The 25841-nt window shown below is 46.6% G+C and overlaps 1 protein-coding gene across 8 annotated transcripts in view; it reads right to left on the reverse strand.

Moving 5' to 3' along the window:
- The window catches only part of stk31 (serine/threonine kinase 31), a 187929-nt gene extending 162738 nt beyond the window's left edge, over window positions 1–25191 (reverse strand). For 6 of the 8 annotated variants that reach the window (XM_070880941.1, XM_070880940.1, XM_070880936.1 and 3 more), the window contains exons 1-4: window positions 22890–23035; window positions 22597–22648; window positions 17881–17942; window positions 255–353 (exon numbers count right to left, since the gene is read on the reverse strand). In XM_070880941.1, coding sequence (XP_070737042.1) covers window positions 255–353; window positions 17881–17942; window positions 22597–22648; window positions 22890–22892 — 216 coding nt within the window. In that variant the 5' untranslated portion in view covers window positions 22893–23035. Of the gene's footprint in view, window positions 1–254; window positions 354–17880; window positions 17943–22596; window positions 22649–22889; window positions 23036–25083 lie in introns of those variants that run through there. The other 2 variants (XM_070880935.1, XM_070880934.1) reach the window with 2 other exon arrangements.
- Between the last annotated feature and the right edge of the window lie 650 nt (window positions 25192–25841).

Raw genomic sequence — 25841 nt, forward strand, 5'->3', positions numbered from 1 at the left:
AAGCCATCAATAACAATCTTGTGCTTAGATCAATCGGTGCACTCTTAAAACCAGAAACTTGTGCCAGATTTATATCAAGATTGAAATGAATTCAGTACCATTTTGCAGTTACACCAAGAACATTATAGTGATCTATTCTTCGCTGGCTACATGATGGTACATGAAAGGAAAGCACAACGTGTTGGGAGGGGAGACAAATATACAAATAATCTTTAGCAGCTCCTTCATCCAACTTATCTTAATTAGTAAAATACCTTTTCAGGAACAGGATCTCCAAATACTTCGGCAGCAAACGGGCAAATTTCTGTCAAAGCAGTAGACATCTTGAGAAGATCTTGAATTAATTCAATACTCTGGGTGTGAAGCATAGACCAGTAAGTGTAAAGCAAATAGTTTTTTTTATTAACAACGCTGTTTGCACAAGATTAAAATGTAACATTTTAACAGTTTAGAATCCAGGTTGTAGTGCTATGTTGCGCATTTGATTCAATAGACAGAACATCCAGTAAATAGGGAAGGAGGTTTAAAACTACGTCGCATATAATATTGTGTCACTGTCCAGCATTTTCTATTCCAAAGCAAAAATAACTTGTATGTCCATGGTCAAGTCCATTACTGATAGGACCTGGGGCTGAAAGATACTGGGATTGATATTAAACTACCCCATCTTGGAGAGGAGGGACACTGTATTATAATATTTAAATCTGGCTCCCACAGTGCAGATGGAAGCTCGATTTGAATTTACATCATATTTACAGCACAGAAACAGGCCTATCGTCCCAATAGATCCATGCTGGGGTTTATGCTCTGCCCAAGCCTCCTCACACCCTACTTCATTTCACCTTATTAGCATATCCTTCGATAATAAAAAAAGAAAATGCTGGAAATCTCAGCAGGTCGGGCCACATCTGTGGCGAGGAAGCAGAGTTAACGTTTCAGGTTGATGACCCTTCGATCGACCTGAAACGTTAACTCTGCTTCCTCGCCACAGATGCTGCCTGACCTGCTGAGATTTCCAGCATTTTCTGTTTTTATTCCAGATTCCAGCATCTGCAGTATTTTACTTTTGTATTAGCATATCCTTCTATTCCTTTCCCCCCCTCATGTCCTTATCTAGCTTCCCTTTAAATGCATATGTGCTATTTGTCTCAGCCACTCCATGTGGTAGCAGGTTCCACATTCTAACCACTCTCTGGGTAAAGATGCTTCTCCTGAATTCCCTGTAGCATGATGCCATCAGGCTTCTCTGCATTTCAAGCATCCTATTTATGTTTGTCAAAGGTTTTTGCTCCTAATTACAATTTAAGTGTCAGCTTGGCTCAGTGAGTAGCACACTCCTCACCTCTGAGTCAGAAGGTTGTGGGTTTAAGTCCCACTCCAGGGACATAAATCCAGGCTGACACTCCCTGCTGAGGGAATGCTGCACTGTCGGAGATGCCATCTTTTGGATGAGATATTAAACCCCATCGGTTTTCTCTGAAATGACACTATTTAGAAGAAGAGCAGGGAGGTTATCCCTAGTGTCCTGGCCAATATTTATTCCTCAAACATGACAAAAACAGATTATCTTGTCATTATCACATTGCTGCTCGTGGGAGCTTGCTGTGCACAAATTGGCTGCTGTGTTTCCCATATTACAACTGTGACTACACTCCAAAAGATATTTCATTCGCTGTAAAACACTTGGAAACATCCGGTGGTTGTGAAAGGCCCCATTTAAATGCAAGTTGTTAAGTTAAGCACAATTTCTAAAACTGCACAATACAAGATTAAGGATGGTTGTAGGATGCCTTGGTCTCAGTCAAACATCCATTGCAGCATTAAAAACAAATCAAGCTTGATATCAGAATTACTACTTCCTGTTCTACCTTGTCTTCCTTGTGCTTCTTGTCATCACTGGTGGAGTGCTGTGCCAAGAGTGTTGCCCTTCACTTTGGTTTGTGTGGAATTCAAAGATTGCAACACAACTTCTCTCAAAACATGCTCCATTTTTCCTGAGCTGCCAGAATTCGACACTGGCAGGAATGTACAGTTAGTCATATCTTGTTAAATGGAGTTTGACAATTGCCAGCCGGGTTCCTCATGGCTCGGAAAACCCAGCAGCTAAATGGAGACGGGAGCAGCTGGCTGCAGAAGGCAAGTGCTCGTGAGCCAGGCAGGAGTGCTCCCATCGTCACCTCAAGCAAATCTGCCGATCGCGGCCTCGCTCGCTGCCATGATCTGGTGACACCCCCCTCACCCCGCGATCCCGAGCCCCTTGCTCAGTGATCTGCCGACTCTCCCCTTCAACCCACTATTTTTAATCCCTTCCGATTGCCAGTCTGGCCTTGCCCTTCAATCGTAATCGTTCCCTCCTGATTGCAGGTCCAACTCCACCCCCTCCACCAACCCCCGATCTTTCCCCGATGGCCGGGAACCGTCCCCAACGATCCCTGGCTGTGGCCTTTTGCCGCTGGCTTTCCCATCCGCTAGTCAGTTAACCTGTCAATCTACCGGGCTGGAAACAAAATTTGGAAAATGATAATGAAATCCTGCTGTTATATTCAGGATTTCAGGTTTCCCCATCCCCTGCCTCCCCATAAATATCAGGGTCATTTTGGCCAGAAATTACTGTATACAAAATTAGCAAATGATCATTTTGTGTGTTCACTGGACATTCTGCGGTCAATTATTTTAATGGATCCATATTAATCCTTTTCAAATAAGCATTTTACACATGCTTTAAAATAGCAGAGAGAAATGTCAGAAGAATCCGTTAAGCTATTGTCCACTAATACCAGCACAAGTAATGACTATGACAGACTGACAGATTTCATCTTGGATTAGAAACTCAACACGAGTACAAATGAGCACAACTTCTAAAACATTGTCAAGTAATTAGAGTTAAAAATTGCACCAGAAAGGTACCTGCCACTAATTTAGTCCCTCAAGCGTCTCCTATAAACTAGATTGGTCACATTGAAGATGGACTCTTCCATGGACCAGCCTAAGTACATCCTGTTGTGTATGGAGAAAGAGACAGACTGAACACTGTGAGCTCAAAGTAAAGTGTGACTTTAGTCTTTTATTGCAGGTCTCCAGAGTGCCTCTCCAACCTGTGAAGCCTTCTTAAATACCTGTGTACCCAAGGGATTATGGGATCCCTTGGGACTCCGGGGAATGAGCCCTCTGGAGGCTGTACAGAGTAAATACAAGTGCACATATATAACACATCCATCTACTTAATAATGCAGAAGTTGCTAACCTACAACACTACTTGCATTTATATAATGCCTTTCACATCAAAACATCTCAAAGCACTTCATATGATGAATTTTTTTTCAAAGTACAATAGGAAACACCCAGCTCTTCTTCAGTGCAATGGGATCAGTAATATCAATCAGACAGAACCAGCTGAACATCTCATCTAAAAGGCAGCAACTCTGATAATGCAAATCTTCTCACTACTGCATTACAGTGTGAGCTTATAATGGTAAATCTTTTATGCAAGCCTCAAACTCACAAATTATAATCCAGCAGCGAGAATACAATCAATCGAACCAATATAGCAGCTGGCAGATACTCAAAAACAAAAAACTGCAGATGCTGGAAATCTGAAACAAAAGCAGAAAATGCAAGAAACACTCAGCAGGTCAGGCAGCATCTGTAAAGAAAAAAATTAATGTTTCAGGTATAACGCATTTGATAAAATGTCACACTTCAAAGTGTTACATTGCCAATTGTACGTCGCACTTATCAGACGGGCTCAAATAACCACTGCTTCATGCACGCATACGAGTAATTTATAATTGGAAAACATGAGCCAAAGATAGATCAATTATATAACACATCAAGTGTTACATAGTATAATACTCTTGCCATTATACAACAGCATGCCTAGCAGTCAGCCTTTTGGCTCAGTGGTAGCATTCACGCCTCCGAGTCAAATCCCACCCCAGAGATTTGGGCACATAATCTAAGATGACACCTCAGTGCAGTACTGAGGGAGTGCTGCACTGTCAGAGGTGCTGTTTTTTGGATGAGATGTTAAATCGAGGCACCATCTGCCCTCTCAGTTAGACATAAAGATCCCATGGCACTATCCCAAGAAGAACAGGGGTGTTCTTCCAGGTGACCTGACCAATATTTATCCCTCAACCAACATCACAAATAGATTATCTGATTATCTCATTGCTGTCTGTGGGACCTTGCTGTGCGCAAATTGGATGCGGTGATTCTTACTTGTAAACCATTTACATAACAACATAAGAAATAGGAACAGTAGAGCCTGCTCCACCATTCAATAAGATCATGGCTGATCTGATCATGGACTAAGCTCCACTTCTCTGTCCTTATCCCCTTATCGTTTAAGAAACTGTCTATTTCTGTCTTAAATTTATTCAATGACCCAGCTTCCACAGCTCTCTGAGGCAGTGAATTCCAGATTTACAACCCTCAGAGAAGAAATTTCTCCTCATCTCAGTTTTAAGTGGGCGACCCCTTATTCTAAGATTATGCCCTCTAGTTCTAGTCTCTCCCATCAGTTGAAACATCCTCTCTGCATCCACCTTGTCAAATCCCCTCACAATTTTATACGTTTCGATAAGATCACCTCTCATTCTTCTGAATTCCAATGAGTAGAGGCCCAACCTACTCAACCTTTCCTTATAAGTCAACCCCCTCAACTTAGTGAACCTTCTCTGAACTGCCTCCAAAGCAAGTATATCCTTTCGTAAATATGGAAACTAAAACTACACGCAGTATTCCAGGTGTGACGTCACCAATACCTTGTATAGCTGTAGCAAGACTTCCCTGCTTTTATACTCCATCCCCTTTGCAATAAAGGCCAAGATTCCATTGGACTTTCTGATCACTTGCTATACCTGCATAGTATTCTTTTGTGTTTCATGCACAAGTACCCCCAGGTCCCGCGGCATTTTGCAATCTTCCTCCATTTAAATAAAAACATGCTCTTTGATTTTTTTTCCACCAAAGTGCATGACCTCACACTTTCCAACATTATACTCCATCTACCAAATTTTTGCCCACTTAGCCTGTCTATGTCCTTTTGCAGATTTTGTGTGTCCTCCTCACACATTGTTTTTCCTCCCATCTTTGTATCGTCAGCAAACTTGGCTTTGTTACACTCAGTCCCTTCTTCCAAGTCATTAATATAGATTGTAAATAGTTGGGGTCCCAACATTGATCCCTGTGGCACCCCACTAGTTACTGGTTAACTTGAATTTACACAAAACATTGTCAGAAAGTGCTTCAAAAAGGTACTTCATTGGCTGCAAGGCATTTTGGGACATCCCGAGAAAGGCACTATAGTTCTTGTATTTATATAATGCCGTTTAAATCTTTCTTTTACTGACTCACAAGGAGCAAATGAGAGATCCACTTTAAAAAAATATATATTTTACTTGAACTACCCTGTGCATGAGAGTGTATTTTAGCACAGGCCAAAAGGTACAACATTATTAAGGATGGAAGAAATGGAAAATGGTAGCAGTATTAAGTAGAGACAATGGCCTGAATTTTAACATCAAAGAGTGTACGGGATTGCGAGCGGGTGAGTAGTTAAAAGTGCTGAAATTGACAGCAGATCGGGAAGTTGGCTTCAACCCACCAGCTTCCGCATTTCACTGAGCGGGTTCGGCTGCGAGCCAGAAACCCCCTCGGGAGAGGTGGGTTAGCTATTTAAAGCAATCAACAGCTAGTTAAGAGGCTATTAAGACCCTTTTTTAACATGCTTTGAACTTCTACTAGGTGTCCACGGGATTCCCAGGCTTGCTGACCCTTGCAAGTGAAAGCAAGGCGAGGTTTAGAAAAAAAACCAAATACTGAAACCTCACACCTGTCTAAGGGATAGGCTTTTGTTCACACCATTTGTTCTTGGAATTTTCAGGTGCTTTCTACAACTTTGGAGGTCATGCTCACTACAGTGGAGGTCACGCTGACCACAGTGGAGGACACGCTGACCACAGTGAAGGATTGTGCGTCTGATCTCCACTTTCCCTCTCTCATATCAGATCAGCATGGGTGCCATTTACATTGTTTCACATCAAAAGAGGAAAGATGAGCACCAGCAGCAACACCATCAGGAATAGCAGCAGCTTTTTCCCCACTGATCTCCCGCTCCACACGAGAAATAGGATGAGCACACAGGTGCACCACGCAAGAGGCGATACTATCAACACAGGGTATATAGGCAAAGGATCAGCTTCCTGGACATGACTGAACACCAGTGCCTCAGGAGGCTCAGAGTATTGCATCAGGTCATGGCAGACATTTATAGCCTTCTGGAAGAAGACCTGCTGCCAAATGGACCTAGTGGATATGCGTTTCCAGTGGCTATCAAAGTCACCACCACCTGCAACTTCTTTGCCTCAGGCTCCTTCCAGGGATCTGCAGGATCTCACAGTTGGTCACCCACAAATGCATCATCCAGGTGACCGGTGCTATATTTGACAAGGCGGGCTCTTATGTACATTTTGCCACTGATGAAGTCAGTCCAACTGAGCAGATGCTTGGCTTTTCGTCTCTGGCTGACTTCTCACAATGCAGGGCTTCATCAACTGCACACGTGGTCATCAAGGCATCCCAAATCACCCAGATTCCCAGGGAGCTGTCATGATTCATTCAACCTGCGCGAATCCACCCTCCTTCAGCTCTTCGCATGTCTGACCAAATGTACCAGCTGGCTGCTTGGAGACAAGGGATATCAACTGAAGACATGGCTGATGGCACCCTTGAGGGCGCCAAGCAATGAGACGGAAGAGCACTACAATCAAAGCCAAATGACGACAAGATGAGTAATAGAGCAAGATTTTGGGATGCTGAGGATGCACTTCAGATGCCTGGACAAATCTGAAAGAGCCTTTCAGTACGCACCAGCCAGGGTCTCCATAACGATCGTGGTATGCTGCGCTCTGCACAACACAGCGCAGCAGTGTGGATTGGAGCTGCTGGAGGAGCAATATGCATGGCTTCTTCGGAGAAGGAGGAATATGATGTGGACATGGCACTAGCAGCAGTGCACATTTTTGTCCAGGATGCCTCAGGTGGCCTCAAAATGGTCTGATTTAGTTAGGTTGCTAGGTTGCTCCAGTGCATCCATCTGGCACCCAGTTGTTGAACAAACTTTCAATTCCGCCCCCCCCCCACGACCAACCACAAAGTTGTCCTAAAATGACCAACACACACACCCATTGCTCGCAGTTAAGTCATGTCTTAACATTCATTGCAACTGACAATGCCACTTGCCAGGCAGCAGACAAAAATGGGCAAGATGGGAAAGCAAATAATTTTATGTGCCTCCAAATAACATAACCTTAACAGTGAAACATTGCCTATGTGCATACCCTTGTGCACCCAGAATTCTTTCTTCTTCCTCTTCCTACCACTTCTACAGCCCACAACCACTGCGGCTTCAGGAGATGTAGAGGAAGGCTGCTCACGTCCCTGCTCTGACTGCAGAGATGCTTTGACCAACAATGTTCTTTGGGTTTTGGAGCCCGTGAGTGCCCCGCCAAAGACTGCTTCTCCTGTATCTGGGCAGGGGCAGAGTCAGTCATTGAGACACGAGGCAGCATATGGGCCTCTGACTGGAGGGGAGGGGTGCGGGCAATGGGGGACAAGTGGAAGCACTTTGAGCAGAGTCCCCACTTCCATATCCCCTTTCACCATCATCCCTCTTGTGGCCCACCTGCACATCCCTGCTAGCAAGGATCTGGAGAACACTTTGCTGCACATCAGTGGGGCGATGAGCAGCGACGTTTAGGTTTCTATCCATTCTAGTTAAGGTGGCATAGTGTGCAAGCTTCTGGTGAGAGCAAGCATGCACTCATCTGAATCCTGCATTTGATGCTCCATGCAGGTTGCCACCCTTTCCATGGACAAATACATCACTGCTCAGGCCTGCAACATCATGCCAGTCATGCTGGAGATGGACTCCTCCATTCTCCCTGCAAGCAAGCACATCGCAGCTGGAGATCCTGCCAAAGCCGCACACGTTTTGTTGCTCCTCTAGAATTATCCTCTTTGTCAACGGCACCCGAGGTTCAGCATCTTCATCCAGCTGAGCAGAGCTTGGACAAGGCCTCTCTACTGCTGTTCTTGTCTGTACCATCTGCTCTTGCTCACATGTGATGTGTGAGACACCAGGTGACAACACTACTATCTGACTTACTGGTCCCACCAACCTGTGTGTATCTGAATTGGTGTGCGTGCATCCTGTGACGATGCACTCTGAGTCCATGACCTCCTTTGAGGAGTCTTCTTCCTCCCCTGGCTGGACTGTCCGTGGGACACTTGATGTGCCTTTGGGAGAATAAAGACATGAACTAGAATTGTTATGATAAGAATGTTTTAAGTGAACATTATGCACATGATCATATTTCACTTGCTGCTGACATCAAGTCAACCTGAGTGATTGTTGTATGCCATGTGGCTGAGATATTTAATTCTGCCATGTAGTTGAGAGCTCCCCATCTTCTACCTCTATCAACTCCGCCTATCTCCAGCGCCTCCTCCTCTGCTGCAGTCAGCATTGTTATGTCTGGAGGGCCACCTCCGGTTCTCTGCCTCTCCCGGCTGTGCTATACTCTCTCCTCCTGCACGGAGACAAACAATAGACCTTAGAGTGAGAGTTTTGGAATGAGTGGAACTGATGGATGGGCAACATTTGTAGAGGGTGACTATGAGGGAGAGGTGTGACATAGCATTAAGATGTGGGAGTGTATCAGTGGTGGTTGGTCAGATGGGGATGTGAGTAAGTGAGTAAGTGCAAAAACAGATAAGGTTGGATGGATCTGCAAGGTAGGTTGGTGTGAGGAGTGACGTGCAGGAGTAGGTTTGGGAAGACAGAGTGAGGGGGTTGGGGTGACATACACACATCAGGATGTAGTTGAATGTGGCACTGTACTCGCCTTTCTTGACCTCATGATGTCATTAAATCTCTTCCTGCATGGTATCCAGGACCTCCCCACCACACTCCTGCTGCTCCCTCCAGCCATGCTTGCAGCTGGAGTTCCAGGGAGGCATCACTAAATCTAGGGGCAGCTTTTGGGCGCTGAGACTGAATTTTTTCTTCCGCAGCAAAACAAATCTCTTTCCAGACAATCCACTCTCTTCCCCATCAATCTCTCTTTAACCTCCACCAACCTTCAAGTATCATCTTTGCATTGCTCCTTTAAACACTTGTGCTGAATTGGACCCATGCGTAAAGTCATCACGTCCACTCCCACTAATTGATCAGGATCAGAAATCAGATGCAAATCCATTGGCTTCATTAAAAAGCCACTTCAAAACACGCTGCTTCAACTTCCAGGTTCCCCACATGATCCAGGGCTCCCCCATTGCCAGCATGTCAGAAAGGTAGAAATTCCAGCCAATATAACAGCACTAAAGCATAAGAATTCAAATATAGAACTGGTTCAACCAGAATCTATTTGGATTGAACGGATTATATATTGTAGACTGCCAAATAGTTGAAAGGAAATTAAAGATGAAAATGTTTGTGGAGAGAAAAGTGATTTTTTTTTTTTGCAGTGTGTTCAATAATGTTTTCTCAGTCAAAATATTGCGACTCCAACCAGGAAGGAAGCCAGAAGCACTACTGGACCTGATTCTGGTAATGATGTAGAATAATGGATATCTTAAAAGTAGGAAAACATTTGGGAAAATAAGACAAAATAATTAGGCTCACTGCAACAATAGAAAAGGTGAAAGAAAAGTCGACGACAGAGTTTTTAAACTGGAAAAAAGCATATATATAGTGATATTAAAAAGATCTTGCCCAGACAATAAGAAATAAAAATTGGTAAACAGAATTTTAGCTTAACAATGGAAATGAGAGTATGAAACAGTAATGGAGATAATCTACTCAAACTTAAGGCAGACAAATCACCTGGATCTTGGTGACACCAAGTTGACAAGGGGGGGGGGGGGGGGGTGGGAGGAGAAATTGAGATGAGAATCGTCAAAGACTGCAAGAGTACATATAGATGAAAGCAAGAATAGAGAAACACCTTAGATGGTGTTAGAATATTTTAAAGTGGTTTAAGTAGTCAAGTATTCCAGCTCACTTTGCAGGACCTATCCTTGACCCCATCCTATTTCTCATCTACATGTTGCCCCTTGGCCACATCATCTAGAAACACAGTGTCAGTTTCCACATGTAGGCTGATGACACTCAGCTCTACCTCACTTCTACTTCTCTCAACCCCTCCACGGTCTCTAAATTGTCAGACTGCTTGTCTGACATCCAGTTCTGGAGGAGCAGAAATTTTCTCCAATTGAATATTGGGAAGACCAAAGCCATTGTTTTCGGGCCCTACCACAAACTCCCTTCCCAAGCCAGACTCCATCCCTCTCCCCAACTTTTGTCTGAGTCTGAACAAAACTTTTGCAACCATGGCGTCATATTTGACCCTGAAATGAGCTTTTGACCACATATCTGCAGCATAATTAAGACCGCCTATTTCCATCTCCGTAACATCGCAGTCTCCGCCCTTGCCTCAGCTCATCTACTGCTGAAGCCCTCATCCATGTATTTGTTATATCTAGACTTGACTACTCCAACACACTACTGGCTGGCCTCCCACATTCTGCCCTACATAAACTAGAGGTGATCCAAAACTCGGCTGCCCATGTCCTAACTCACACCAAGTCCCGCTCATCCATCATCCCTGTGCTCGCTTACTTAGTGGTTTCCGGTTAAGCAACGCCTCAATTTCAAAGTTCTTATCCTTATTTTCAAATTCATCCATGGCCCCGTCCCTCCCTATCTCTGTAATCTCCTCCAGCCTTACAACCATACACCCCGCCCCGAGATGTCTGCGATCCTTTCATTCTGCCCTCCTGAACATCTCTGATTATAATCGCTCAACCATTGGTGACCGTGCCTTTTGTTGCCTAGGTACCCAAGCTCTGGAATTCCCTCCTTAAACCTCTCCGCCTCTCTTTCCTCCTTCAATACGCTCCTTAAAACATATCTCTTTGACCAACCTGCGCTAATTTCTAATTATGCAGCTCAGTGTCAAATTTTTATCTCACAATAGTCCTTTGAAGCGCCTTGGGATGTTTCACTACGTTAAAGGCATTATATAAATACAAGCTGTTGTTGAAAGGGGAGAAGCTGAGATGTATCTCGGTGTGTGAGAACAAAAAGACAATTTTGAAACTCAGACAGAAAATACTGAAATTACAGAATGATGATAAACACTCGGGTCAAGAGATGATCTATACCTAGATAAGGGACTGGTTCATAAGAGACCTACATACCAAAAGACTTGTAACATGAGAAACTTAGACATGGAGGCAGAATGCTAGGCCAGTATTAAGTTATTAAGGGCTCAAATTTCCCCAACCCCCTTTTCTGGCGCCCTCACCAGAGGTGCGGCACTTTTGTCCGCCTCCAAGCGCGCCGAAAATCTTCCTCTCGATTCTGGCTTCCCAGCCTCTCCTTGGTGGTGGCGTAGCGTGGCTCAGAGGGTTGGGGGCGGAGCCAGGTCCCGGCGCTGGCACCTGTGCGCTAGAATCTGAGTGCATGTGCAGTAGCTCCTGGCAGGCCGAATCTGTGAGTGCACAGTGCAGGCTGTGTGGGAGGGGCCCAAAGCACGCCATCCCTGGCCGAATGGGCTCCCTCATCACGGCCCGCTGCGTTTCCTCAGGTAGGACTTCTATTTTTTATTTGTTATTTACTGATTGCTTATTACTTTGGTCTTGGTGCTTTAGGTGCAGGGTTCCTTCTATTTTTTTTTTAAATTGTTAATTAATTGTTTATTACTTTTTGTGCTTTGTTTATTGCTTGGTGCAAATGTACTGCTTTGTTTAATGCTTGGTGCTTTAAATGTATGTATGCTTCTTTAATGTTGTTGTGAAGGTGTTTAGTGCTTTGCAAGGTCCCGTCCCCTCCCTATCTCTGGCTGCCTGCGCTGATTTCTTAAGTCACTGCAAGGTTTTTCTGAACGTACAAGAGTGCCCACTTACGCTGGCCTAAGTTGGTTTGGAGTAACTTTTAGCTGGCTAAACTTGCTTAAATGGCTAAAACAGGCGTAAGTGACTGTTAACGCCCCCTTTTGAAAAGAAAAGCCGAACTAACTCACTTACACTGGCGCAAATTAAATGGCCAGAATTTCAACCAAAAAGATACTCCAAAAAAAGCAAGTGGCTCCAAAAAAAAAACAGAGCAACTCCTGGGGAAATTTAGGCCCCAAGGTAGTATTCATATCAGAAGTTTACGCATTCCTGAGAGAAACTAACTCTTATACAATAGAGATTAGGAAAAGGGGAGGTGCAACGAGACCTGGGTGTCATGGTACATCAGTCATTGAAGGTTGGCATGCAGGTGCAGCAGGCGGTTAAGGCGGCAAATGGCATGTTGCCCTTCATAGCGAGGGGATTTGAGTACAGGGGCAGGGATGTGTTACTACAGCTGTACAGGGCCTTGGTGAGGCCACACCTGGAGTATTGTGTACAGTTCTGGTCTCCTAACTTGAGGAAGGACATTCTTGCTATTGAGGGAGTGCAGCGAAGGTTCACCAGACTGATTCCCGGGATGGCGGGACTGACCTATCAAGAAAGACTGGATCAACTGGGCTTGTATTCACTGGAGTTCAGAAGAATGAGAGGGGATCTCATAGAAACGTTGAAAATTCTGACGGGTTTAGACAGGTTCGATGCAAGAAGAATGTTCCCAATGTTGGGGAAGTCCAGAACCAGGGGTCACAGTCTAAGGATAAGGGGTAAGCCATTTAGGACCGAGATGAGGAGAAACTTCTTCACCCAGAGAGTGGTGAACCTGTGGAATTCTCTACCACAGGAAGTTGTTGAGGCCAATTCACTAAATATATTCAAAAAGGAGTTAGATGAGGTCCTTACTGCTAGGGGGATCAAGGGGTATGGCGAGAAAGCAGGAATGGGGTACTGAAGTTGCATGTTCAGCCATGAACTCATTGAATGGCGGAGCAAGCTCGAAGGGCCGAATGGCCTACTCCTGCACCTATTTTCTATGTTTCTATGAGATAAGTCATAATGGGGCGGGATTAATGGCTGAGAGATAAGAACAAAGATGCGTAAGTGCAGCCCAATATTATAAAGTTAGAGCCACTTCACTCCAAAAAGAGCTCTCAGACCAGTCGGAAGTTCATTTGCCCAACGGTAGCCCACGAAGGTCATGTCTGATCATCTTGAGCTTCGTGGAGAAAACAGCTTGTATTACTTGCTTGTCATTTAATGTAATACTGTAGAACACTTGTACAAGCAATACTGTTATTAGTCAATGTATGTTAAAGCTTGCATTTTTAAACCACTCGATCCTGGAATCAGACGGAAGTTATTATTGCAGGACTAACAACCATTCGTTGCGACCGTAACCATGGGAAACCTGCCAACAGATGGTAAGATTTTTAAATTTAGCGAAGGAACCTTGGCGTGCAGATACATAGGTAAGTAAATGTGGCAGCATGAGTAGATATGACCAAAGTAGAATCCTCGATTTTGTAAAGTACAAAAGCAAGGAGATAACGTTGAACTTGTACAAGACCTTAGTTAGACTGCAACTGGATTATTATGAGCAGTTCGGAGCAGTACATTATAGTAAGGATATTTAACCAATGGAAACAGTACAGCATAGATTCACTTGGATATTGTAAGGAATGAATGGTTACAGTTATGAAGTGAGCCTTGACAAGTTAAGATTTTTTCACTAGAATTGGGAATGTTGGCCCCAAGTTTCCACATGATTTGCTCCTGATTTTTAGGAGCAACTGGTGTAGAACGGAGTATCTTAGAAATCGGAATTCTCGTCATTTAGTTTGCTCCAGTTCTAGTCAGTTCGAACAGTTTCACTTTGGAACAGAATTTTTTTTTCAAAAGGGGGCGTGTCCGGCCACTTACGCCTGTTTTCAAAGTTTCGTCAGTGAAAACTTAGTCCAAACTAACTTAGAATGGAGTAAGTGAAGATTTTTGTACGCTAGAAAAAACCTTGTCTACACTTTAGAAAATCAGGCGTAGGTTACAGATCAGACGTAGGGAATGGTGGGGGAGGGGTTAAAAGGGAAGTTTACAAACATTAAACACTTCAGCTTTACAAATAAAGAGCCATCATCAATAATAAATGATAAATACATCAATAAATCAACCAATAAATCAATCAAAAAAAATTAAGAAGAATTTTTTTTTTAAATCAATAAATAAAACATTTTCTACTTACCGACTGCAGCAACGGGAGCCCTCCAACAGCGTGCTGGGATGCCCCCCTCAGTGTGTCTCTATGTTTCTGACAGCAGGAGGAGGGGGGAGCAGAGGGAGATGGGGGGGGGGGGGGAAGAGGAGGAGATTGGGGGGGGGGGGGAAGAGGAGGAGATTGGGGGGGGGAGGAGGAGATTGAGGGGGGGGAGGAGGAGATTGAGGGGGGGAGGAGGAGATTGAGGGGGGGAGGAGACTTGGGGGGGGAGGAGACTTGGGGGGGGAGGAGACTTGGGGGGGGAGGAGACTTGGGGGGGGAGGAGACTTGGGGGGGGAGGAGACTTGGGGGGGGAGGAGACTTGGGGGGGGAGGAGACTTGGGGGGGGAGGAGACTTGGGGGGGGAGGAGACTTGGGGGGGGAGGAGACTTGGGGGGGGAGGAGACTTGGGGGGGGAGGAGACTTGGGGGGGGAGGAGACTTGGGGGGGGAGGAGACTTGGGGGGGGAGGAGACTTGGGGGGGGAGGAGACTTGGGGGGGGAGGAGACTTGGGGGGGGAGGAGACTTGGGGGGGGAGGAGACTTGGGGGGGGAGGAGACTTGGGGGGGGAGGAGACTTGGGGGGGGAGGAGACTTGGGGGGGGAGGAGACTTGGGGGGGAGGAGACTTGGGGGGGGAGGAGACTTGGGGGGGGAGGAGACTTGGGGGGGGAGGAGACTTGGGGGGGGAGGAGACTTGGGGGGGGAGGAGACTTGGGGGGGGAGGAGACTTGGGGGGGGAGGAGACTTGGGGGGGGAGGAGACTTGGGGGGGGAGGAGACTTGGGGGGGGAGGAGACTTGGGGGGGGAGGAGACTTGGGGGGGGAGGAGACTTGGGGGGGGAGGAGACTTGGGGGGGGAGGAGACTTGGGGGGGGAGGAGACTTGGGGGGGGAGGAGACTTGGGGGGGGAGGAGACTTGGGGGGGGAGGAGACTTGGGGGGGGAGGAGACTTGGGGGGGGAGGAGACTTGGGGGGGGAGGAGACTTGGGGGGGGAGGAGACTTGGGGGGGGAGGAGACTTGGGGGGGGAGGAGACTTGGGGGGGGAGGAGACTTGGGGGGGGAGGAGACTTGGGGGGGGAGGAGACTTGGGGGGGGAGGAGACTTGGGGGGGGAGGAGACTTGGGGGGGGAGGAGACTTGGGGGGGAGGAGACTTGGGGGGAGGAGACTTGGGGGGGGGGAGGAGACTTGGGGGGGGGGGGAGGAGACTTGGGGGGGGGGGGAGGAGACTTGGGGGGGGGGGGAGGAGACTTGGGGGGGGGAGGAGACTTGGGGGGGGGGAGGAGACTTGGGGGGGGGGGAGGAGGGGGGGGGAGGAGACTTGGGGGGGGGGGGAGGAGACTTGGGGGGGGGGGAGGAGACTTGGGGGGGGGGGAGGAGACTTGGGGGGGGGGGAGGAGACTTGGGGGGGGGGGAGGAGACTTGGGGGGGGGGAGGAGACTTGGGGGGGGGGGGAGGAGACTTGGGGGGGGGGAGGAGACTTGGGGGGGGGGAGGAGACTTGGGGGGGGGGAGGAGACTTGGGGGGGGGGGGAGGAGACTTGGGGGGGGGAGGAGACTTGGGGGGGGGGAGGAGACTTGGGGGGGGGGGAGGAGACTTGGGGGGGGGGGAGGAGACTTGGGGGGGGGGGAGGAGACTTGGGGGGGGGGAGGAGACTTGGGGGGGGAGGAGACTTGGGGGGGGAGGAGACTTGGGGGGGGAGGAGACTTGGGGGGGGAGGAGACTTGGGGGGGGAGGAGACTTGGGGGGGGGGAGGAGACTTGGGGGGGGGGGGAGACTTGGGGGGGGAGGAGACTTGGGGGGGGAGGAGACTTGGGGGGGGAGGAGACTTGGGGGGGGGAGGAGACTTGGGGGGGGGAGGAGACTTGGGGGGGGGAGGAGACTTGGGGGGGGGAGGAGACTTGGGGGGGGAGGAGACTTGGGGGGGGGAGGAGACTTGGGGGGGGGAGGAGACTTGGGGGGGGGAGGAGACTTGGGGGGGGGAGGAGACTTGGGGGGGGGAGGAGACTTGGGGGGGGGAGGAGACTTGGGGGGGGGAGGAGACTTGGGGGGGGGAGGAGACTTGGGGGGGGAGGAGACTTGGGGGGGGAGGAGACTTGGGGGGGGGAGGAGACTTGGGGGGGGGAGGAGACTTGGGGGGGGGGAGGAGACTTGGGGGGGGGAGGAGACTTGGGGGGGGGAGGAGACTTGGGGGGGGAGGAGACTTGGGGGGGGAGGAGACTTGGGGGGGGAGGAGACTTGGGGGGGGAGGAGACTTGGGGGGGGAGGAGACTTGGGGGGGGGAGGAGACTTGGGGGGGGGGGAGGAGACTTGGGGGGGGAGGAGACTTGGGGGGGGGGGAGGAGACTTGGGGGGGGGGGGAGGAGACTTGGGGGGGGGGGAGGAGACTTGGGGGGGGGGGAGGAGAGGAGACTTGGGGGGGGGGGGGAGGAGACGGGGGGGGGGGGGAGGAGACTTTGGGGGGGGGGGAGGAAGAGAGGAAGAAGGGGGGGGGGGGAGGAGACGACTTGGGGGGGGGGGGGAAAGAGAGGAAGAAGGGGGAGGGAGGCTGAACGGGCCGGGCCCGAGACTTCGGGCAGGGCCCGTCCCCAGCACCAGATTTACAGGTTGGTGGCGTTGGGTCGGGTCGGGTCGGGGGGGTGGTGGGAGGGAGGGAGGGAGGGAGGTTCGGGGAGAGGGAGGTCAGGTCGTGGGGAGGGAGGTCAGGTCGGATCCAGTCCGGGGGCGTGCGGGGGAGTCGGGTCGGGTCCAGTCGGCGGGGGAGTCAGTTCGGTGTCGGGTCCGCTCCGGAGGCAGGAAGTGGGAGTCGAGTCGGGTCGGCAGGAAGCAGGAGCTGGCCGTGGGAGGAGCCTTATTCACGCAGCCCCAGTGAGGCCATTCAGCCAGGGCTAGGGGCTGCGTGCTTCGGGCCCCTCCCACACAGTTTTGGGCGCCTGGAGCTACTGCACTTGCGTGCCCACTGTAGCGCACATGTGCAGAGGTCCCGGCACTGTTTTCGGCGCAGGGACCTCGCTCCGCCCCCTACAGCTCCTGCTGCGCTGTGCCAAGGGCCAGAGGACCTGCAGGGAGGTGGAGAATCTGGAGGTTTTTTTTAGGCGCACTTTGTGGCGCGAAAAATGGGTGTCCAGATCGGGACTACGCCGTTCTAGGCGCGACTCAAAACTTGGGCCCGTTAATAGGTGACCTGATAGATCTAGATCTTCAAGATTATGAAGAGAGTTATGGTAAGGTAAATAGTAATACATTTCTTCTACTCGTCAGCCAAATGGTAACAAGAGTCTACACATTTAACATAGTCACTAAATTAAAGGGGATGTCAGAATGTTTTTTTTTAAAACACAGAGGATGGGTATGATGTGGAATTATCTGCCACAAACTGTTGAAGTAAAGTTCATAATTTGTTTTCCAAAACCGGGCATAATAAAGACAATGGGGAGCAAGCAGGAGAGTGAGATTAGACTAAGCAGCTCGTCGACAAAAACATTGGCATCGACTCGAAGGGACAAATGGCCTGTTTCAGTGATGTAATGTTGTACGATTTATTATATGAAGCGTATCTTTTAGTAAAGCAGATTCTTAGTAGAGTCACAATACTATACATGCACAATTTCTTCCACAAATCAATAGAAAACTGCATTTTACTGTACGTAAAGAAAATTAAACTCTCATTACCTGACCCCAGAAAGTAATTGGGTCTTCAATGTGACTTCCCATTATATCTTCAACTTTTAATACTAGAAATTAAAAACATTTTACATCATTACCATAAAGCATATTTTTTCAACATTCAGAATTTATGCAATGTAAAATAACAAAAATACTACATCAACATGGACTCTAAAATAAATTAATTCAATTAAGGAATTTTGGTGTTTACCCTGTATGTATAGTATGAGACCAAATCATTTTGAATCAATTCAATTTTCACAGATTTCGAGTTATTTGAGAGCCCAGGTGGCGCAATGGGTCATTACGCAGTCCTTTCAGTGTTGGTTCCTAGCTATAAATCCAAAATATCCTAATGGGATAAAAGTTTCTTCAATGCAACATCAGCAACAGTACCTCAACTTTCTCCACAGCCTTTGATCATTAACGTTAATAATTTCAGACCTTAGTTACAGTATATCTACTATTTTCTTTGCAGAAAGTGAATACTGATGATGGTCATCATTTGGAGAGATGGGAGAGAGGAGGTAGTTTAATATTTCAGGTGTAGATCATCAGACTAGTTTTTGCAGGGTGGGGAAAATTGTGCGCTCAGGGTGTTGTCCTGTTTTTTTCACTTTTTGGGATCAGCTGATGCACTGTTTTTTCAGCATTTTCCATCTTCACTTCATACCGCTGGGTTATTTTATTACAGATTGAACCTCTCTTATCCGGGTCTCCCTTATCCGGCACCACCCCTTGTCCGGGACCATTCCCGGCCAGCAAGTACTGCATGCGCAGAATGCGACCAAACGCGTCAAAATCCTACTCACCAATACAATCTTTCTCCTCAATCGGCTGCCTCCTCTTCGTCGCCCTGCTGGAACTCCTGCAGCCACAGTCCTCGGGCCGTCCACTCCTCCCTCCCCACAGCGCTCCTTCCGGGGGGTTGGGCTGACTCTTCGGGGCCTGCAACTCTTCTGGACCCGCTGATGCTTCGGGGCCTTCCGGGGCCCCCGGCTCTACGGGGCACCCTGTACACCGATTGGCTGAAAGATCGACTATCGGTCCAGCCAATCAGCGCACACACATCCTTACCCCAGCAATAGCACTTAAAGGCGCAGTCCACCCAAACACGTGACCACCCCTCATCCAGCAAAATCCCTTGTTCGGGACAGGCCAGGTCCCGAGGGTGCCGGATAAGGGAGGTTCAACCTGTATTATTATATCTCCATTTTCACCCATTTTCTTGCATGTACATCCCAGCTTGTCTTTTCACTGTCCTGGTGGATTTCACATTCTCTTGTTCTTTGACTACATCTTCAACTGCCTGAGTGAAATCATCATCTAACACTTTCTTATTAAGTAGTATGGAGTTATTTAACCCATTAACTTCCTCTCCGTAATTAAGGTATCTACTGTTCCTTCCCTTTCTTGTTAAGGGGCTTGCTTATCTTTTAATTTTCAGTTCCTACAAAACGTTACACTGAAAATTTCAAAGTGCCTTTTGTCTATTAGTTGTTGATTGATCAAGAACTAATTTCCAGAATTTTGTTTCAATAGTTGCAGTTTTTATAACAAATTGAAAGTTTCTTCTATCTGCTGACTGGAAGAGCTCCATGTTCCAATCTTATTCCAGTCTCCATCTGGTTCCTAATGATTGTAGACTCACAACAAAATAGTGGCTTCATTGACAATCTCACTCAGAGGCTACAATGATGGCTGATAAGGGAATGGGAAAAATTTCCAATGTTTCTTTAGCGTGTGTTCTTTTGATGTCGATGTAAAGTCTACAGTTGAGCAAAAAGTTCTCTAATTCTGACCATATTTGACCTAACAATTTTGGTTTCCATATTTAAGAAAGGATATACTTGCTTTGGAGGCAGTTCAGAGAAGGTTCACAAGGTTGATTACGGAGATGAGGTGGTTGACCTATGAGGAAAGGTTGAGTAGGTTGGGCCTCTACTCATTGGAATTTAGAAGAATGAGAGGTGATCTTATCGAAACGTACAAGATTATGAGGGGGCTCGACAAGGTGGATGCAGAGAGGATGTTTCCACTGATGGGAGAGACTAGAACGAGGGGGCATAATTTTAGAATAAGGGGCCGCCCATTTAAAACTGAGATGAGGAGGAATTTCTTCTCAGGGGGTTGTAAATCTGTGGAATTCACTGCTTCAGAGCTGTGGAAGCTGGGACATTGAATAAATTTAAGACAGAAATAGACAGTTTCTTAACTGATAAGGGAATAAGGGGTTATGGGGAGCGGGCAGGGAAGTGAACCTGAGTCCATGATCGGATCAGCCATGATCGTGTTAAATGGCAGAGCAGGCTCGAGGGGCCGTATAACCTACTCCTGCTCCTATTTCTTATGTTCTTATGTAGTCCTCAATACTGGTACAGGTAGAAAATGTTTCCTTTCCTAGCAGTAACCACTTGAATGTTACAAAAGTCAAAATATTTTATCTAGAAATCCAAATTTGGAAAAACAAAATCTACAATTGCACTGTTAAGTTTTTCACAGTTGAAGTGGAAATTTTATGTGCTTCCCAATCTTTGAAATCCTCTTGCATACAAGGTGAATATGGAAGGTTCAATGGGCACACCAAGTATCTGAATTTCCAAAACATCTTCATGTGTCCCAACCTGAAAATTGACATTCTGTACACAAATGTTTTTGTATAAAATCAGTATTTTTTTCCTCTTAGAGGAAGGACCAAGTACCCTTTCGTTCTAATAATGCTACCCATCACAGAAAATGAAGTCTGAAATTTGCACAAAACACAGGAGACTAAAACAGAAAATGCAGTTAACATGAGAAAGAGAGAGATGGGTTGTTTCAGGTGATAACCACCAACTATTGAACCAAAATGATGCAGGTTCAGAGTGCCATTTTCATTGGTCATCAGTACAGCTAATGAAACAAATAGCTGTTCATGTGCTGTTGATCCTGCTTCCTGCTCTGAAGCACGACTGTATGATGCTGTGCAGCCATTAATAGCTTAGATAAAGCAAAAGTACACACAGTGAGTCCAGTCATCCTATATTAGGTACCCTGCCAATGACTATGTACAATCATTTTACATGTCACCATCATACAGTCAATAGCTCCAAACAGCATTGCAATGCCAAATTCTTTGCCGTAAATAGGAAAATAGCATCCAATTATAGACAAGTATTCAGCAGTTTGAAATCAATAGATAAAAGCAACCATTTTTAATTTTCCCATTTTACTTAAATTGATAATACGATGGGGATAAGCAAAATGAATGTACATCTCAGTAAAGGGGAAGTTGAGGCCGTACATATTAAAGGCTCAAGTTTCGGCTCGAGTTGCTCCTATTTTTTTGGAGCAACTAGTTTAGAATGGAGTATCTTAGAAATTGCAATTCTCGGCATTTAGTTTGCTCCAATTCTAGTGAGTTAGAATAGTTTTGTTTTAGAAGAGTTTTTTTTTTCCCAAAAGGGGGCATTAGCAGCCACGTACACCTGTTTTGCAAGTTTAGGCAGTGAAAACTTACTCTAAACTGAACTTAGAATGGAGTAAATGTAGATTTTTGTACGCTCAGAGAAACCTTGCCTACACTTTATAAATTAGGTGTAGGGAACGAGAGATGGGGGGGGGGGGGTGGGGAGTTTACAAGCATTAAACACTTCACTTTTACAAATAGTCATCATCAATAATAAAAGTAAACCAATCCAAAAAAAAATATTTTTTAAATCAATAAATAAAAAATTAAGTTTCTACTCACCTACTGCAGCACCCGGGAGCCCTCCAACAGCATGCTGGGACGGGCCCCCCCTCCCCCCCCCAGGAGATGCCGGTTGGGCAGGCCCCGCCGCCGACCACGACTTCGGACGGTGTCCGCCCCCAGGAGATGCCGGGCGGGCCGCTGCGGAAGAGGTAAGTACTGTCAGGCCACTCGGCCTGGGATAGGGGTGACGTCCCTTCGGCCAGGGACAGGGTCGTCGCCCGGAGACAGGGCGCATTGGGAGGGCCAGGAGCTACTGCGCACATGCGCAACTGCCGGCACTGTTTTTGGCGCAGGGCTGTAGCTCCGCCTCCAGCAGCTCCTGCTGCGCCGCGTCGAGCTGGACACAGCCTTACAGATATCTGAGAATCGCGAGGTAAGTATTTGGCACTTTTTCAGTTCTACAAATTAGGCGGGCCTCTCTGATATGCGCCGTTCTAGCGGGGGTCCAAAACTTGAGCCTCAAGTGTCTGTATTATCCAAGACAAACAATTCAAGTGGTAAAAAAGACACAATGCACTTGCCCTGGTGCAGCTGTAATTCCCAATTCTACCAGCTGGATGCTTTTCCAGTGACAAAATGCAAGATGACACTGTGTAGAAGTAGTGCTATTCCAGTATCCATATCCAAGTAAATGCCCCCTTTAAAAGTATAGTATTATACACTTGTCACGAAATATTCCTAATACCCTTTATGACAGTATATCATTTAGTTAACATGAATGGTTTTACAACTTTTTACGAGGATGTGAAATTCATCTGTCCCATTGCACTGCACTCCTTAGTTTCTCCAAGATATGCAGTCAGTGGTCAACAAAGTTGGCAACTGACCTGCTCCCAGTCATTCACCAGTCCCAAGTGAGGAGATGAAGGACATAGGCCACCTCCATGAGAATCCACCTCTGCCAAACACTGCAATAATTATGTAGGATTTGCTATTACTACATTGGAAACATCACAGAATAAATGTAATAGTAACCATAAGTTATGCACCTTTTCCTTCAGAAGCATTCACTTCCTTTCCGTCATCCATCTTGACAATTTGCTAGAAAAAAAAGTTTTAAAAAATATTTTTAATTACATGTATATCTAAAGATATTTATTCCTGCATGCTTTCTGCATGAAATAAACTTATCCCAGTCAACCCGACAGTTGAAGAGCTAAGTTAGTGCCAATATATAGGTTCAGTATCAGGAGGTGCACAAGAGCAGGCCAGGGCACTCTAAACACCCATCTACGCAGCACTGCCTTACTACATCAACTTTAGATCAAGAACCGCAACATACCATTCAAAAAAAAGGAGCATTAAAACATATTTCTGATGGAGAAAAACCACTCCATAGTTTGTCATACTGGATATCTCAGGTTGAATTTTATACTACAGGTGCAGCGCCCCGAATCCGGAACCTTCGGGACTGAGGCCGTTTGCGGTTTGCCGGATTTTGGAACGTCAGAAGGGGGGGGGGGGCGGTGCTCGCCGGGCGATACCCGGGTCATCAGGCGGGGCTTCACTGCCGTGGAAGTGTTTGGGCGGGCCCATCGCGGAGGTGGTGTTCGGGTCGGCCGGCGAGGAGGCCTTGAGGTAAGGGCAGTGGCGGCAAGACAAGGCCCGAGGTCGGGTAGCGGCGAGGCGAGGTGCGGTGAGGCGAGACCCGAGGTCGGACAGCGGCGGGACCTCAAGGTCGGCAGGTTCGACGGGTCCGGAGTCCGGAACATTTTACAGATTCCAGATGACCCTGCCACCAATCGGTCCGGAGTCCGGAATGTTCCAGATTTTGGACGCTCAACCTGTATAGCATTAGCATTGCTATGAAGCAAATACTGATTCACTGCAATGCTGAAGTTGCCATATAACCATGTAACTACAGCGCAGTGTCAAACCAGGTTTAAACATGTCCAGGGCTTTTGTACATATTCAGGGGGTGGAAATTCTCACCAGCAGTTTCAAAATATTTGTTTGATGACTAAAAGAGGTTTATGCACATGTACAAGTATAAATATAAAGCTCTTTTGTAGCTAAGAAAGTCTGAATTTAAGCCAACGGATTACAGCCTGGCTGGAATCTGTTTTGTAGCTAAACTATACATCTACCATTAGAAAAGTATCTTTATCAATACTTTTTTTTAAAACTACAATTTTCAGCCTATCCTACTTGTCTTAATTTCACTAAGAAGTCACATTATGACCCCAATAACCAGACCAGTGTCAAGCTATATATTAACCATAGTTTTTGAAAGAGAGCCAGGGATATGAAACTCAGAGGCAAAGTGTAAGTGCAAAGCAAATGATTTTTAAAAATAATTCAAAAAATAAGTATAGTTGTTTTCCATCTATGTATACAGAACTTTCATTCCATTTGATTTAGATCCAGACATAATAAACAGGATGGGTAGATAACTTTCATTCACAATAATCTCAGTGCTGGTTTATAACCAGCTACTAGGAGTTGTACACAATTTCCAGATCAAATCTTCCTCCAGTTTCTCCACCTCATGAGAAAGCATTTGGTTAAGAACTTGCCACATCTAGAATTAGAAGCACAAATTCACATTCCATTTCTCAACATACATTTGGATCTTAATCTCAGTGAGCCGTTCAAGGCAACAGTCAAGGAGACATGGTTCATGTCCAATCCTGCAGTCCTGCAGGGTCCAACCAAAAGCTTGCTAAGACTAACTACTGGAGAGTAAAGACCACATACAACAGGCGAGCACAACCAATCGTCCGGTGTTTTCACCCTGTGCTACACTGCAGACATTCTAACAAGAAGCTTTGTGCTTCTAATTCTAGATGTGGCAAGTTCTTAACCAAGCTTGGCCCATCGAGATGCTTTCTCATGAGGTGGAGAAACTGAAGGAAGAGTTGATCTGGAAATTGTGTATAACTCCTAGTAGCTGGTTATAGACTAGCACTGAGATTATTGTAAATGAAAGTTATCTACCATTGAAACACATGGGACAGTGAGCAATGTTCAAACTCTCTAGAACTAAAGAAATAATACAATGTCATCTGGAGCATATTCTTGGAGATGTATTTGATACAGGCTCCATCTCTCTCCCCTCCCCCCCCCAGCAATACAGCAACTAACCTACTGATAACAGAGGCCAACAACCCCCAACAAGGAAGCAAGGCCTCCTTTACATATCTATTGATCCTCAAAAATCAAAAACACTGACTCGCGTTGCTCCCAGAATAAACACAATCGTGCCAAGAACCTCCTCTCACAAGCACTATAGAATCAACATATATAATGATTTTGTACAAATGTGAACATGCACATAGGCCAACACGTGCCTGGCCGTCGGAGCGAGGGGCGTGTCTAAAAGTACCGAGAATCAAGTCCAACTTAATTTTTAATACCCAAGAATTTTTGAAATAAGGTTTTAATTCAAACCTGAATACATCCCCAACAACTCTTATTTGCAGAAAGTTTTGTATTTCTGGCCAGGATAATACATGTAAAAGTTAACAAGTGTCAACCTGCGCCGCGCGCTCTGGTCCCACGTTGCAAACTCCAGTGGAAAGCCCGAAAGACTGACTCAACAGGGTCCCATCATAATACCTGTCCTCACACCCGGTTCTCTCCGCCCAACAGTGGGCGGGGGCAGACAGATCGCCTCTGTCTTCTCGCGACACTAGAGTGCTGCAGGAAAACATAAATATTTGCAACGTCGCCAGACTTTCATTGCAGTGTCAGAAAGTTACAAATGACACGAAATTCCTGCAACGGGGCAATCTGGTGATGTAGAGCCTACCTTCTAACATTCAAAAAATTCTCATTGGGATTTTTAGTATGTCTTATTTAGCATATGCACGTATACTGTACAATTAAATGTACGGTACATACGGTACGGTACACACAAATGCAATGCCAGGTTAGTCGCCAAATGATGTCAATTTTGGGGAAGTTCAGTTGGTACTGCAGTAATTCATTCAGTTCAGCATTTGATTGAACTTCGGTTGTAACTTTAGGTTTGTTTTCACGATTATTTCAGAGACAATCTCATGGGTTTTTTGCAGTTACCGTACGGCATGTGTAAAAGATGTATGTTTCAAGAAGTGTCTGTATAGTTTATGAATTTGACCATCTATGATCATCATCATCATAGGCAGTCTCTCGGAATCGAGGAAGACTTGCTTCCACTCCCAAAATGAGTTCTTTGATGGCTGAACAGTTCGATACGAGAGCCACAGACCCTGTTACAGGTGGGACAGACATTCGTCGAGGGAAGGGGTCG

This window comes from Pristiophorus japonicus, chromosome 5, assembly GCF_044704955.1.
Source record: "Pristiophorus japonicus isolate sPriJap1 chromosome 5, sPriJap1.hap1, whole genome shotgun sequence".
In the NCBI taxonomy this organism is placed as follows: domain Eukaryota; kingdom Metazoa; phylum Chordata; class Chondrichthyes; family Pristiophoridae; genus Pristiophorus; species Pristiophorus japonicus.